Below are 15,375 nucleotides of genomic sequence, written 5' to 3'. Positions count from 1 at the left end.
CCACCCCTTCCCCTCCCTTTTAAACTTTTTCATCACATTCACAGTTTGTCCATATAACATTGTGGTCTGTGCCATTACTGAGTTGTAAAAAATGTTTGGCTTATACATTCCCTACTTTTAATCTTTGAATATACTGTAATATAAGATTTATTTGTTTAGTCTTTTTGGTACTACATTTGTGTCAATATAGTCACAAAATTTCACATATCTTTGTACAACAATCTTATCAGATGATGGCCTAGAAAGTTGAAACCTGGTTCATAATGTACTATTAAATAAATATTTTTGTGGAACATTAATACTGTGTGATCAAGTTTTCCATACTATAATTCTAAAAAATTAAGGTAACCTTTAATGTATATGGTAATTTAATTAAATACTAATGTAATATTGTTTTCTTCCTGTTTCAGCTGTAATCTAATTCCTTTCAAAGAAATAGAGGAATCAATTGAAATGAGAAGGCTAAAGCATTCCATAGATAAATTCAGACAATTCCAACAACAGAATCCTACTTATCATACAAAAATATGTGACAACCTAACAAAACTCATTTAAATTACTTCCATGAAATCAAGAGGTTTGTACAACATTTTTCTGCCTTGTAAAGTAGAAGAAACCTTATTTAGTAGCAAAAATTTTTATTGAAAGTAGAAGACTGCAGCATTCTTTGGAAGTACTCAATGATTTTAGATGATACCTTAAGATGGGGTAATATTGGATGGAATTTTAATATGCCTTAATGTAGCTTTACAAAGAATATTCAATTCATGCAACAAAAGTACATGATATTTGGGATGACATTGAAGAATAATATAATCAAAGAACATGAACTGGAAATATTTTTTAAGTATCCAGATCATAACAAATAAAATTGCCTCATATTACCCAATATAATGGGGTAAGTTTGGATGCTCATTGTATTTCCATTTAAGTTCCATATAATTTATAGATGTTAAGAAAACATTTGAAACATGTTTAGAAAAATTTTCACACATATATTTAGAAAATATTTGATTAATAATAGTTGATTAATAATGACAGTCTCCCCACCATGAACCATGGACCTTGCCATTGGTGGGGAGGCTTGCGTGCATCAACGATACAGATGGCCATACTGTAGGTGCAACCACAATGGAGGGGTATCTGTTGAGAGGCCAGACAAATGTGTGGTTCCTGAAGAGGGGCAGCAGCCTTTTCAGTAGTTGCAGGGGCAACAGTCTGGATGATTGACTGATCTGGCCCTGTAACACTAACCAAAATGGCCTTGCTGTTGTGGTACTGCAAACAGCTGAAAGCAATGGGAAACTACAGCCGTAATCTTTCCCGAGGGCATGCAGCTTTACTGTATAATTAAATGATGATGGCATCCTCTTGGGTAAAATATCCCGGAGGTAAAATAGTCCCCCATTCGGATCTCCGGGCGGGGACTACTCAAGAGGGCATCGTTATCAGGAGAAAGAAAACTGGCGTTCTACGGATTGGAGGGTGGATTGTCAGATTCCTTAATCGGGGAGGTATGTTAGAAAATTTAAAAATGGAAATGGATAGGTTAAAGTTAGATATAGTGGGAATTAGCGAAGTTCAGTGGCAGAAGGAACAAGACTTTTGGTCAGGTGAATACAGGGTTATAAATACAAAATCAAATAATGTAGGAGTAGGTTTAATAATGAATTAAAAAATGGGAGTGCCCGTAAGCTACTACAAACAGCGTAGTGAACGCATTATTGTGGCCAAGGTAGATATGAAGCCCACACCTACTACAGTAGTAAAAGTTTATATGCCAACTAACTCTGCAGATGAAGAAATTGATGAAATGTATGATGAGATAAAAGAAATTATTCAGGTAGTGAAGGGAGATGAAAATTTAATAGTCATGTGTGACTGGAATTCGACAGTAGGAAAAGGAAGAGAAGAAAACGTAGTAGGTGAATATGGATTGGGGCTAAGAAATGAAAGAGGAAGCCGCCTGGAAGAATTTTGCACAGTGTAACCTAATCATAGCTAACACTTGGTTCAAGAATCATGAAAGAAGGTTGTATACTTGGAAGAACCCTGGAGATACTAGAAGGTTTCAGATAGATTATATAATGGTAAGACAGAGATTTAGGAACCAGATTTTAAATTGTTTTAAATTGTAAGACATTTCCAGGGGCAGATGTAGACTCTGACCACAATCTATTGGTTATGAACTGTAGATTAAAACTGAAGAAACTGCAAAAAGGTGGGAATTTAAGGAGATGGGACCTGGATAAACTGAAAGAACCAGAGGTTGTACAGAGTTTCAGGGAGAGCATAAGGGAACAATTGACAGGAATGGGGGAAAGAAATACAGGAGAAAAAGAATGGGTAGCTTTGAGGAATGAAATAGTGAAGGCAGCATAGGATCAAGTAGGTAAAAAGACGAGGGCTAGTAGAAATCCTTGGGTAACAGAAGAGATACCGAATTTAATTGATGAAAGGAGAAAATACAAAGACGCAGTAAATGAAGCAGGCAAAAAGAAATACAAACGTTTCAAAAATGAGATCGACAGCAAGTGCAAAATGGCTAAGCAACGATGGCTAGAGGACAAATGTAAGGATGTAGAGGCTTATCTGACGAGGGGTAAGATAGACACTGCCTACAGGAAAATTAAAGAGACCTTTGGAGAAAAGAGAACCACTTGTGTGAATATCAAGAGCTCATATGGTAACCCAGTTCTAAGCGAAGAAGGGAAAGCAGAAAGGTGGAAGGAGTATATTGAGGGTCTATACAGGGGCGATGTTCTTGAGGACAATATTATGGAAATGGAAGAGGATGTAGATGAATATGAAATGGGAGCTATGATACTGCGTGAAGAGTTTGACAGTGCACTGAAAGACCTAAGTCAAAACAAGGCCCCGGGAGTAGACAACATTCCATTAGAACTACTGACAGCCTTGGGAGAGCTAGCTCTGACAAAATTCTACCATCTGGTGGGCAAGATCTATGAGACAGGCGAAATTCCCTCAGACTTCAAGAAGAATATATTAATTCCAATCCCAAAGAAAGCAGGTGTTGAAAGCTGTGATAATTACCGAACTATCAGTTTAATAAGTCACAGCTGCAAAATACTAACGCGAATTCTTTACAGACGAATGGAAAAACTGGTAGAAGCTGACCTCGCGGAAGATCAGTTTGGATTCCGTAGAAATGTTGGAACACGTGAGGCAATACTGACCCTACGACTTATCTTAGAAAAAAGAAAAGCAAACCTACGTTTCTAGCATTCGTAGACTTAGAGAAAGCTTTTGACAATGTTGACTGGAATACTCTCTTTCAAATTCTGAAGGTGGCAGGGGTAAAATACAGAGAGCGAAAGGCTATTTACAATTTGTACAGAAAGCAGATGGCAGTTATAAGTGTCGAGGGACATGAAAGGGAAGCAGTGGTTGGGAAGGGAGTGAGACAGGGTTGTAGCCTATCCCCGATACTATTCAATCTGTATATTGAGCAAGCAATAGAGGAAACGAAAGAAAAATTCAGAGTAGGTATTAAAATCCATGGAGAAGAAATAAAAACTTTGAGGTTTACCGATGACATTGTAATTCTTTCAGAGACAGCCAAGGACTTGGGAGAGCAGTTGAACGGAATGGACAGTGTCTTGAAAGGAGGGTATAAGATGATTATCAACAAAAGCAAAACGAAGATAATGGAATGTAGTCGAATTAAGTTGGGTGATGCTGAGGGAATTAGATTAGGAAATGAGACACTTAAAGTAGTAAAGGAGTTTTGCTATTTGGGGTGCAAAATAACTGATGATGGTCGAAGTAGAGAGGATATAAAATGTAGACTGGCAATGGCAAGGAAAGTGTTTCTGAGGAAAAGAAATTTGTTAACATTGAGTATTGATTTGAGTGTCAGGAAGTCGTTTCTGAAAGTATTTGTATGGAGTGTAGCCATGTATGGAAGTGAAACATTGATGATAAATAGTTTAGACAAGAAGAGAATAGAAGCTTTCGAAATGTGGTGCTACAGAAGAATGCTGAAGATTAGATGGGTAGATCACAAAACTAATGAGAAGGTATTGAACAGAATTGGGGAGAAGAGGAGTTTGTGGCACAACTTGACTAGAAGAAGGGATCGGTTGGTAGGACATGTTCTGAGGCATCATGGGATCACCTATTTAGTCCTGGAGGGCAGTGTGGAGGGTAAAAACCGTAGAGGGGGACCAAGAGATGAATACACTAAGCAGATTGAGAAGGATGTAGGCTGCAGTAGGTACTGGGAGATGAAGAAGCTTGCACAGGATAGAGTAGCATGGAGAGCTGCATCAAAGCAGTCTCAGGACTGAAGACCACAACAACAACAAATGACAGTCTACTTATAGAATAAATCATAAATCTACAATATGTTCTTAGTGAATAAAAAATTCACCTTTTGTTGTTTTGGAGTTGGCATCATTCTGAAAATTTGATGTTTGTTTGCAATATCATCATCTGGAGTTTCAGGAAAAATATCAGATTTTCCACCTTAAGGTGGATGCAAAATTCTGACTTCCACTTCTTTTGCACCCACTTCTGTTATAATTCCAACAACCTACTTGTTTAGCTCTTTCCTTTCAATTGTGTTTATTCTACATTGCTCAATTGCTATGTTAAATTTGCCTGATGCCTTTTGTATGACAGTTTTCTTGATCTTATAGGAAAGACCACCTTATCAAAATTCTGAACACAATTGCACCTCGAACGACATTGTGAGACCCATAATTTATTTGTAAATTCATGTTTTCTTCTTAACATTTAAATAAGTAAATTATAAGGAAATTGTGCTTGTCAATTTTTTTCTTCTAGTGCAGTGATGAAAGTATTTGCCTAATGACAACTAACAATAATTGTACACTGCACTGAAAACTGCTATACACCACCTTCCCCACTTCCAATTGCAAAAGGCCGTGTGTTTGAATCTACTTGACAATATGGAAGGTATAACCAGCAAAATGCTTGTGCAAAGTAAAAGCCTGCATCCAGTAATTTCAGTGTAACAAACAAATTTGCTGTTCCTGTCCCTGTGTACTCCTGTGTCTGATATTTCCCCATCTTAAGGTATGTACGGTGCTTGGAAAAGTATCCTGTATTCTTACAGGAGATTTTATTGGTTCTAATTAGAAAAAGAGTCTTGTAGATATATATTTGGAAATAAATACTTGTTGAGATACAAGCCATTCTATCCTACAATAATCATCTGTTTGTTTGTATTTGTATGTGTATTTATTTGGTCCAGTAAATCTTATATGTACAGAGCAGCTTATCAGTTGTTGGACATACCCGTGCAAATATACACTCCTGGAAATGGAAAAAAGAACACATTGACACCGGTGTGTCAGACCCACCATACTTGCTCCGGACACTGCGAGAGGGCTGTACAAGCAATGATCACACGCACGGCACAGCGGACACACCAGGAACCGCGGTGTTGGCCGTCGAATGGCGCTAGCTGCGCAGCATTTGTGCACCGCCGCCGTCAGTGTCAGCCAGTTTGCCGTGGCATACGGAGCTCCATCGCAGTCTTTAACACTGGTAGCATGCCGCGAGAGCGTGGACGTGAACCGTATGTGCAGTTGACGGACTTTGAGCGAGGGCGTATAGTGGGCATGCGGGAGGCCGGGTGGACGTACCGCCGAATTGCTCAACACGTGGGGCGTGAGGTCTCCACAGTACATCGGGTTTGTCTCCAGTGGTCAGCGGAAGGTGCACGTGCCCGTCGACCTGGGACCGGACCGCAGCGACGCACGAATGCACGCCAAGACCGTAGGATCCTACGCAGTGCCGTAGGGGACCGCACCGCCACTTTCCAGCAAATTAGGGACACTGTTGCTCCTGGGGTATCGGCGAGGACCATTCGCAACCGTCTCCATGAAGCTGGGCTACGGTCCCGCACACCATTAGGCCGTCTTCCGCTCACGCCCCAACATCGTGCAGCCCGCCTCCAGTGGTGTCGCGACAGGCGTGAATGGAGGGACGAATGGAGACGTGTCGTCTTCAGCGATGAGAGTCGCTTCTGCCTTGGTGCCAATGATGGTCGTATGCGTGTTTGGCGCCGTGCAGGTGAGCGCCACAATCAGGACTGCATACGACTGAGGCACACAGGGCCAACACCCGGCATCATGGTGTGGGGAGCGATCTCCTACACTGGCCGTACACCACTGGTGATCGTCGAGGGGACACTGAATAGTGCACGGTACATCCAAACCGTCATCGAACCCATCGTTCTACCATTCCTAGACCGGCAAGGGAACTTGCTGTTCCAACAGGACAATGCACGTCCGCATGTATCCCGTGCCACCCAACATGCTCTAGAAGGTGTAAGTCAACTACCCTGGCCAGCAAGATCTCCGGATCTGTCCCCCATTGAGCATGTTTGGGACTGGATGAAGCGTCGTCTCACGCGGTCTGCACGTCCAGCACGAACGCTGGTCCAACTGAGGCGCCAGGTGGAAATGGCATGGCAAGCCGTTCCACAGGACTACATCCAGCATCTCTACGATCGTCTCCATGGGAGAATAGCAGCCTGCATTGCTGCGAAAGGTGGATATACACTGTACTAGTGCCGACATTGTGCATGCTCTGTTGCCTGTGTCTATGTACCTGTGGTTCTGTCAGTGTGATCATGTGATGTATCTGACCCCAGGAATGTGTCAATAAAGTTTCCCCTTCCTGGGACAATGAATTCACGGTGTTCTTATTTCAATTTCCAGGAGTGTATCTTCATGTCAACATGATGTTTCCTATATTAATAAATACATTTTTTTTTTCATTCTGACTTATAATTAAACCACTTTAACTAGAAAATTATGACTGAAAACATGAATAAACTAATATTATTGACTAGTGTTTACATGCTACAAGTAGTTAATTACATTTACAAAATATTTTTGTAAGCAATGAAGAGTATGGCTTATACACTTAAAGTTAACTTTCTTAGGCACTCAAAGATTTTGGAAGAACACTTCCTGGCTATAGTACCAGTACATTAATAAATATTCTTTTAATACTGCTTTGACTTTTTTAGGTCAGTGATTACTTTAACTGAATTGACAAAATCAGAAACTCCTTATATCCACTACCACAAATGTGTGAGGAGAAGCAAAAATGAGATTATCAGAAGGAACAATGATTGAAAGTTGTTGAGAAAAATCCCACATTTTCTACCACATAGTATGTTATTCTAGAAACATAATACTGCACATACCTATGGTAGGAGCCAAAAGAATAATATGTATAACTATTTCATAGAGGTTTCTGTGTGGGCATGAGGGTTTATACATCAAATCAATTGCAACAAATGGCATTTTAGAGCAATTTATTAATGCATTGATAATATTACAGTGTTTAATATGTGCTGCATTGTAAACTATGAGCTTTGTGCAAAATGTCCTTCCACTTGTAGTTTTGTGTAATTTCTGTTTATCAGTCTAGCCTCCTTTATAATGCCACATTTACATTTGCTGCAAATACCTTTCCATCTGTTTCTTGGTGGTTCTACATCACTTGTATTATTAATGCTTTAACAGTGCAGCAGTAACAACTAAACAATGTAATAATGCAATGAAAACTGAGTAGAATATTAGTTGCACTATAGTCATATAGAATTTATATATATCGTTGGCTGTCAGCTGTTTAGTAATCAGGAACAACAATCGTAGAAAACAAAGTAAACTACCAAGCAAACGAATGAGAAACTGAAGAAAATGATATTTTCATTCATTAAGCATACAAATGCCTCATGACACTGGACATGAACTGTTTTTGGATGACATAGTAAAAGTTACAGGGTGTTTCAAAAATGACCAGTATATTTGAAACGGCAATAAAAACTAAACGAGCAGCGATAGAAATACCCCGTTTGTTGCAATATGCTTGGGACAACAGTACATTTTCAGGCAGACAAACTTTCAAAATTACAGTAGTTACAATTTTCAACAACAGATGGCGCTGCAAGTGATGTGAAAGATATAGAAGACAACACAGTCTGTGGGTGCGCCATTCTGTACGTCGTCTTTCTGCTGTAAGCGTGTGCTGTTCACAACGTGCAAGTGTGCTGTAGACAACATGGTTTATTCCTTAGAACAGAGGATTTTTCTGGTGTTGGAATTCCACCGCCTAGAACACAGTGTTGTTGCAACAAGACGAAGTTTTCAACGGAGGTTTAATGTAACCAAAGGACCGAGAAGCGATACAATAAAGAATCTGTTTGAAAAATTTCAACGGACTGGGAACGTGACGGATGAACGTGCTGGAAAGGTAGGGCGACCGCGTACGGCAACCACAGAGGGCAACGCGCAGCTAGTGCAGCAGGTGATCCAACAGCGGCCTCGGGTTTCCATTCGCCGTGTTGCAGCTGCGGTCCAAATGACGCCAACGTCCACGTATCGTCTCATGCGCCAGAGTTTACACCTCTATCCATACAAAATTCAAACGCGGCAACCCCTCAGCGCCGCTACCATTGCTGCACGAGAGACATTCGCTAACGATATAGTGCACAGGATTGATGACGGCGATATGCACGTGGGCAGCATTTGGTTTACTGATGAAGCTTATTTTTACCTGGACGGCTTCATCAATAAACAGAACTGGTGCATATGGGGAACCGAAAAGCCCCATGTTGCAGTCCCATTGTCCCTGCATCCTCAACAAGTACTGGTCTGGGCCGCCATTTCTTCCAATGGAATCATTGGCCCATTTTTCAGATCCGAAACGATTACTGCATCACGCTATCTGGACATTCTTCGTGAATTTGTGGCGGTACAAACTGCCTTAGACGACACTGCGAACACCTCATGGTTTATGCAAGATAATGCCCGGCCACATCGCACGGCCGACGTCTTTAATTTCCTTAATGAATATTTCGATGATCGTGTGATTGCTTTGGGCTATCCGAAACATACAGGAGGTGACGTGGATTGGCCTCCCTATTCGCCAGACATGAACCCCTGTGACTTCTTTCTGTGGGGACACTTGAAAGACCAGGTGTACCGCCAGAATCCAGAAACAATTGAACAGCTGAAGCAGTACATCTCATCTGCATGTGAAGCCATTCCGCCAGACACGTTGTCAAAGGTTTCGCGTAATTTCATTCAGAGACTACGCCATATTATTGCTACGCATGGTGGATATGTGGAAAATATCGTACTGCCTGAAAATGTACTGTTGTCCCAAGCATATTGCAACAAATGGTGTATTTCTATCGCTGCTCGTTTAGTTTTTATTGCCGTTTCAAATATACCGGTCATTTTTGAAACACCCTGTACTATCTCATTACATGCAAACCGTTAGATGGATGTGAGGTATTTCTATCACAGTCAGTTCTGCTAAACGATATATAATTCGCCATTATCTCATTTTGCAAAAAATGTAAACATGATGTGTTTCTAATTTTATCGAATCAGTTTCTTCTGGCAACTTCTCGTAAATAATTTTACCATGGTGTGATGTTTTTTTTTTGCATAACTGGCTTTTATTTGGAGCATGAGAAAGTCAGTTTTCTGTCTTGTGTTGTGATGATGTAGATTTTAATTTTTTGAGGAGGACACTAGGATTTGTTATTGCATATTTCTTAATAAAAATTGCACTTCCAAAGCTGTAAATACATGGAAGATGAAGGATCACCATATTTTTATATTAAGGTATACAGGGTTTGTTCCTTTGTATTGCTGTCATGATTCTCATTATTCTTTTTCACATCCTGAAGAGTCTTAGGCAGGATGGTAAGTTACTCCATAAAAAAATCACATACTTTCAGAATTAATAAACAATCATTAGACAGTCCTTACGGTAACAGTTTTCAAGCACTCTCATAACAGAGCACATGGTTCTTGGGCTCTTAAATAAGCTATCAGTGTGACTATCCCATCTAAGGTTTCCTGGAGCCAGATCACCAGAAGTTTTGTATTAGCTTCACTTGCAATAGCTTTGTCTGATATGTGAATTTTTATATCTTCTTCACTGTTTCTCTTGACATTATGAAACTTTGATGCTACTGTTTTACTTTTATTTATTATTGGTCTGTTTTGTTGAACCAGTTTCCATACTTTACATATTTACTTATTTGTAACCAGAATAGTGTCTGGTTGCTTTATATCTTCTTGAAATTATATTTCTACTACCTGTCTGTGGCCAGTAAGATATGATCCAAGCCAGTTGTTAGGTGTATCCCCGATACCCATACTATCAAGTTCCTGCAGCAATAGGATGTAGTCTATGATGTCAAAGTTCTTGGTCATATGCCACTTACTTTTCTCTACTCTCAAGATTTGAGAGCACTTTACTCAGAAATTCAAATACTGCTTTTTCTGTTGACTGGCCTTTCCACAAACCATATTTGGCTGTAGATAATATGTTGTACATTTGTAGAAAATCTAGCATCATCTTCGTCAAGTGTTTTTGAAAAGTCAGATAGCAAAGCAATAGTTCTACAATTGGTCATGCCTTCTTTCGTACCCCTTATGTGATCAGTGGCTTGAGTTTCACTGTCTTTAAGCTGGCGAGAAAGATTTCAGTTGCAATGAACTGTTGACTCTACAGGAAATGCTAAATGTTATTAGCATTCATTCTCATACATCCTAGTGTAACCACATCTGGTTACATTCAGGTTTGATCACTTATACAAGGCGAGATCAACAAATACAATGAATGAATTTTTTAGCAGCAGCTGCTGACACTACAACAATTTGATACAATTTGTCCAATTGCCTGATTATTTGAGACAGCCAGCTTGAAGTTGGAACATGTTCTTAATTGTCAGTTAGTTTCCAGAGATACTAGAGTGAGGCTGTGTGTAACATGTCTGGTGCGCATCATGGATTTCATACATGGCACTAAGTTCTGTTTCAAGTTGCAAAAAAGTGCCAAAGAAACTCAAGAAATGTGAAATTTGTGTATATAATGCTGTAACTCTGAAGACTATTTACAAGTGATATGAGCAATTTAAAAGCAGAAATGAGTCAGCAGAAGATGAACGACATTCAGGACGCCCATTAACCTAAGTGATATGGATAAGGTTTGTGCTCTTGTAGAACTGACCATGCATGAGAACAGTTAATGCCTTCAGCAGCATCAGTTCTTCAAATACTTGTTCTAAGAATCATCATCTACATGTTGCAACACTCATGCCTCCATATTTGTTGTGAGATCAGCTGTGGTCCCTTGTCATTTTGCAATTCTTCTGCTGTCTTCAAGTTGTTGGAACAGCCTGCTGAATATTTTTTTTCTAATTTTTTTTCCAAACAGAATGTCATGGTGAAGCTTTCATTTTGCATACATGACATGGGCCTGCCTATTAACATAGTTGGTTAAATAATGGCAGAAAATCACATCTGTCATATCCCATGTGAAATAATAGGATTCATTTTCATTGTTTATGTTGTGTACATGCAGTGGAATCACTGATTGATGTTGTTCTGGCACCAGCATGACCTCAAAACAGTACATATGAACTGGCTGATGCAGGAGACAGTTGTAAGAGATGTATGTAACAATAGCATCAAAGTGAAAAGACTAAATACAAACGCAGATGTAACCACCAGTTAATATTAACAGAAAGACAGCCTGTACTGCTGGGTATTGATCACCCAAACCACATGTATAGTAGTCTACATCTCAACAAATACTTGTTTCCAGAAATATATTAATACAACTTTTTTCTAGTTTCTACCAATACTGCCTTGTGTATAAGACTCCATTTAAATACCCTCAGTATAAGAGATTATTGGTGAATATCAAGAAACAACGTTTTTCTACAAATCATATAAAATATATTTTGCTTTGAAATGTTTCAGGGGAAGTGTGAAATGGATCTATTACTGCCAAGCAGGTGAATGATCTACCAGAAGTCGGAGTGAAAAATGAAGAAATTGACATGTTATGAACTGTTTAGGAGAGAAGAAAGAGCAGTGATTACAAAAGCAGCATGAAACTGAAATATCTGTGTATCATTGTCAGTACACTTCAAATGGTTTCCAGTACATGCAAAAGACTCGTTATTACATTCATGTAAATAACAGAATGGCGCCTGCAGGCAGTGCTACATTAACTATTGGAGAAATGAAAATGTGTATTTCCAGAAGCTAGTTCTTTGGATCTACTGTTTTCAGCATAGAATTATATTATGTGAAGATGTGTTGAGTGTGGTTTACCCAGCAGCAAATGTATCAACACACGCATTAACCCATTTGCAGCACTGACTTGCTCTCTGTGACTTTTTTCCCAGTTTCTTCATCTTGCCACTTATTGTTTCACACTTCCTGCCAGTGATGAACACTGGTATACAGCTGACACATTTTGTGGCCATGGTGACAACATTTTGAGACTAGAGCAGGCTCTTCTTTGGAACTGTCATTGTTTGAATAATTTGAAACCTTGTTCTTTCTTCCTGTAGCTTGCTCCCCATTTAGGGTGACAGATTTCTTGTTTTGCACAGAATTACTTGCTAAGGTTTTCTTGTTTCTTACAATCAAAACAATCTTCCAGCTTCTTGTTATATGTGTAGCTGGTCAGTACTGTGCTCCCTTTCCCTTTCTCCTAGCGAGATGGTTTTTGCACTTTTGGTACTGGTCTAATGTCCTTCAAAGGGTGGAGATGGAAACAGTATTTCATAGGAAAGGAGACTCAGGAAGGAGTGCAACATTATCACCCACTTCCAGCCAGAAATTTTCATTTTGTGTAGCATTTGATAGATGTTGGGTTTGGATTCTTGTTCAGGCATTTGGGAGTTCACTGTACACATTTATTTTTTTTCTAGTTGCCTGTTGTTAAGGGCTTCAGTAATAAAGTCAGTTTCATTGAGAATAGCATGACTGAAAAGGAAGATATTTCCAGTGTAAAATCCTCTGATGACATTAGATGTTGTTGATGCCTTCATAAAAACATTTTCCATCAGATAATCAATTTCATAACTGTGGCACTATCCAGACATTAGTTGCATAAAACTACCTTCATGTCCCATGGTTGTGAAAAGTTTTTAATGCTTCATAAATACCACACTGGAAGGCAGCATTTTGTAAATGATATGTAGTGGCAAGTGACCTGTGATGAAGTATATCAGCTCCAGCTGTTTGGTATGTAAATAGTGAGTATCTAAAGTACAGGTAAGAGGATCTTCAACTGACAGTTTCAAAAAGGAAGCAAATGTTATCCATCCAGTGACTGAAAAGATCATACTAGATCAATTCTGACTGATGGAACCTTGCAGTGTTCCAGGAGGATCTCCTTTCATTAAGTTAATATCATTTTTTCCTCCTATGGAAAATGATCATGGGAGAAACAAACTGACCGCCTACCTACATGCAGGTGACATTCATGTTGGTTTTGCTTTTTCTTCATTCCACTTTCTAATATTACCCATAGATGATAATTGAGCACATACTAAGATGCCGAAGTGCTTAATCTGCTATTGTGACACTCACCTGAAAAACTGAAGTTAAGAAAAGTATTTTTACAAAATATTACACCACTGGAATATTCTTTCAATGTTCTCTTATACTGTTTTAACTAACAGAGATTCAGTTATGCCTATGTGGTCATTACCCAATCAAAACTGAGGTCAAGAAAATTATGAACAAACTGGAAAAATACATTGCTGTCTTTATCGCCAAAAAGGAATCATTGCTAGCCCATTGACTAGGGGCACCCAAAAGCTACAAGTTGAAGTTGACTGCACCATGGATTCCACACCACAACTCACAGAACTATATCTGCATTGAGATATTTTAATGATTTTACTAACTTAAATTATTCTTTGAACATTACCTCACATTTATTAAGTCTATTAACAATGCTGCTTTCATCTCATTTTCCTTTATTTACTCAATTACACCCAGTCTATGTGAAATTCTTATCTCTCCAAGGTCTTTACTCATTTGTCCTCAGGTGATGGCAAAGGAAACCCCAGTCTGTTTTTATTATTTTTCCTTTGACATTCTATCAGTTAAACAACAATATGAATCTTTTCCTTGATTTTTAACCTACTGTGAACACACTTTCTAGATTTATAAGATTTTTCAACTAAACTTCTTTCTCTGAATGCACAGTAACTGTTCTTTCACAAATGTCTTAAAGAACTTCTTTATTTAGTTTGGAGATTACTGTGGTTGTAGCATCATCAAAGAACCTTCTCATTCATAAATCTTAATGACTAATTGGCAATTAAGTCCCATGACTATTTTAGTTACAGATATACACTGCCTGACAAAAAAACATGAAGCACCCAGAAGGATGGAGGGGGGGGGGGGAGGGGGATGGAATGAAAATTTGTGGTTTGGAGGATTTGTGATGTTACTGCAGTGATTGCAAAATTGAGTCAAATTTATAAATAACATGGTATTATGATCCCAATTATCAGTATGACATTATACACCCTCTGGCCTGAATGCGTGCACTGATTTGGTTTGGAAGCCAATGTATCCTCTCCCGAGACAAACATCGCCCCCCACAGGTGCTGCAACTGATCATTGATACCCTGGAAAATGGCACTACGACAAGGTTGATGTCCAAGCTAGGCCCACAGATGTTCTACTGGAGATAGATCTGGGGAGTGCCTTAATATCATGCGACTGTTCGCAGAGACACATCCCATACATGGATGAGCATTGTCATTCTGAAATATGAAACCATGATACTGTCACTTGAAATGTAACACAGGAGTACATAGAATGTCCATGATGTACTGATGCGCCATCAGAGTGCCCTCAATCACTACCAGACATGACCTGAAGTTGCACCCAATGGCACTCTATATCATGGCATCAAGAGTAACACCACTTTGCCTCTCCACAACATCGGAAGAATGCAAGGTGACCATATTTTCTAGACCCAAATTTGGGACACATTAAAAAAATATGTTGCATAAATAAATATATTAATCAAATGTAATAAATGCAAAAAAATTACTTTAATTTGTTATAAAAAGTGCATTAATTTATAGTTTACTAGTACCTTCTATGATGAAGGAACATGAGCAGACATACTGTATGTAACAGTGCAGTGTGAATTTTCTTCAGCGTATCTGCATTCTTCAACAGCATATGAAGAAACATACTGATACAGGTAAAATAAATAACTAATTGTGGATAAATTATTTCATAAAAGTTAAATCCAGGACAAATAGGTGTCATGAATTACCTTTGAAATAGTTTGAGTCAGAGCTACAAAAATCATTACAGTCCCAAAAAATAAAATGGGACAGAGGGTCACCTTAGAAGAATGGGTTCCCTCCCCAGGTCACCACCACAATCACCTACGATGGTCACCAGGATGACGTAGAATTACCATTCATCACTGAAAACAATGTGATGCCATTCATTGTTCAGTCCATGCTTCCTGGTCACATCACCAATCTAAACACAGCCACTTGCATTGTGGTGT

At 39.1% G+C, this 15,375-nt stretch overlaps 1 protein-coding gene across 1 annotated transcript in view; it reads left to right on the top strand.

Annotated features, from left to right (window-relative positions):
- The window catches only part of LOC124803037, a 68,097-nt gene extending 53,827 nt beyond the window's left edge, over positions 1-14,270 (top strand). The window contains exons 5-6 of the mRNA XM_047264152.1: positions 411-577; positions 11,793-14,270. Coding sequence (XP_047120108.1) covers positions 411-555 — 145 coding nt within the window. The 3' untranslated portion in view covers positions 556-577; positions 11,793-14,270. The remainder of the gene's footprint in view (positions 1-410; positions 578-11,792) is intronic.
- The last annotated feature ends 1,105 nt before the right edge of the window (positions 14,271-15,375 follow it).

The sequence above is a fragment of the Schistocerca piceifrons genome, chromosome 6, assembly GCF_021461385.2.
Source record: "Schistocerca piceifrons isolate TAMUIC-IGC-003096 chromosome 6, iqSchPice1.1, whole genome shotgun sequence".
Classification (NCBI taxonomy): Eukaryota; Metazoa; Arthropoda; class Insecta; order Orthoptera; family Acrididae; genus Schistocerca; species Schistocerca piceifrons.
The sequence above is the reverse complement of the archived record's forward strand: the minus strand, read 5'-3'. Positions and strand labels throughout refer to the sequence as shown.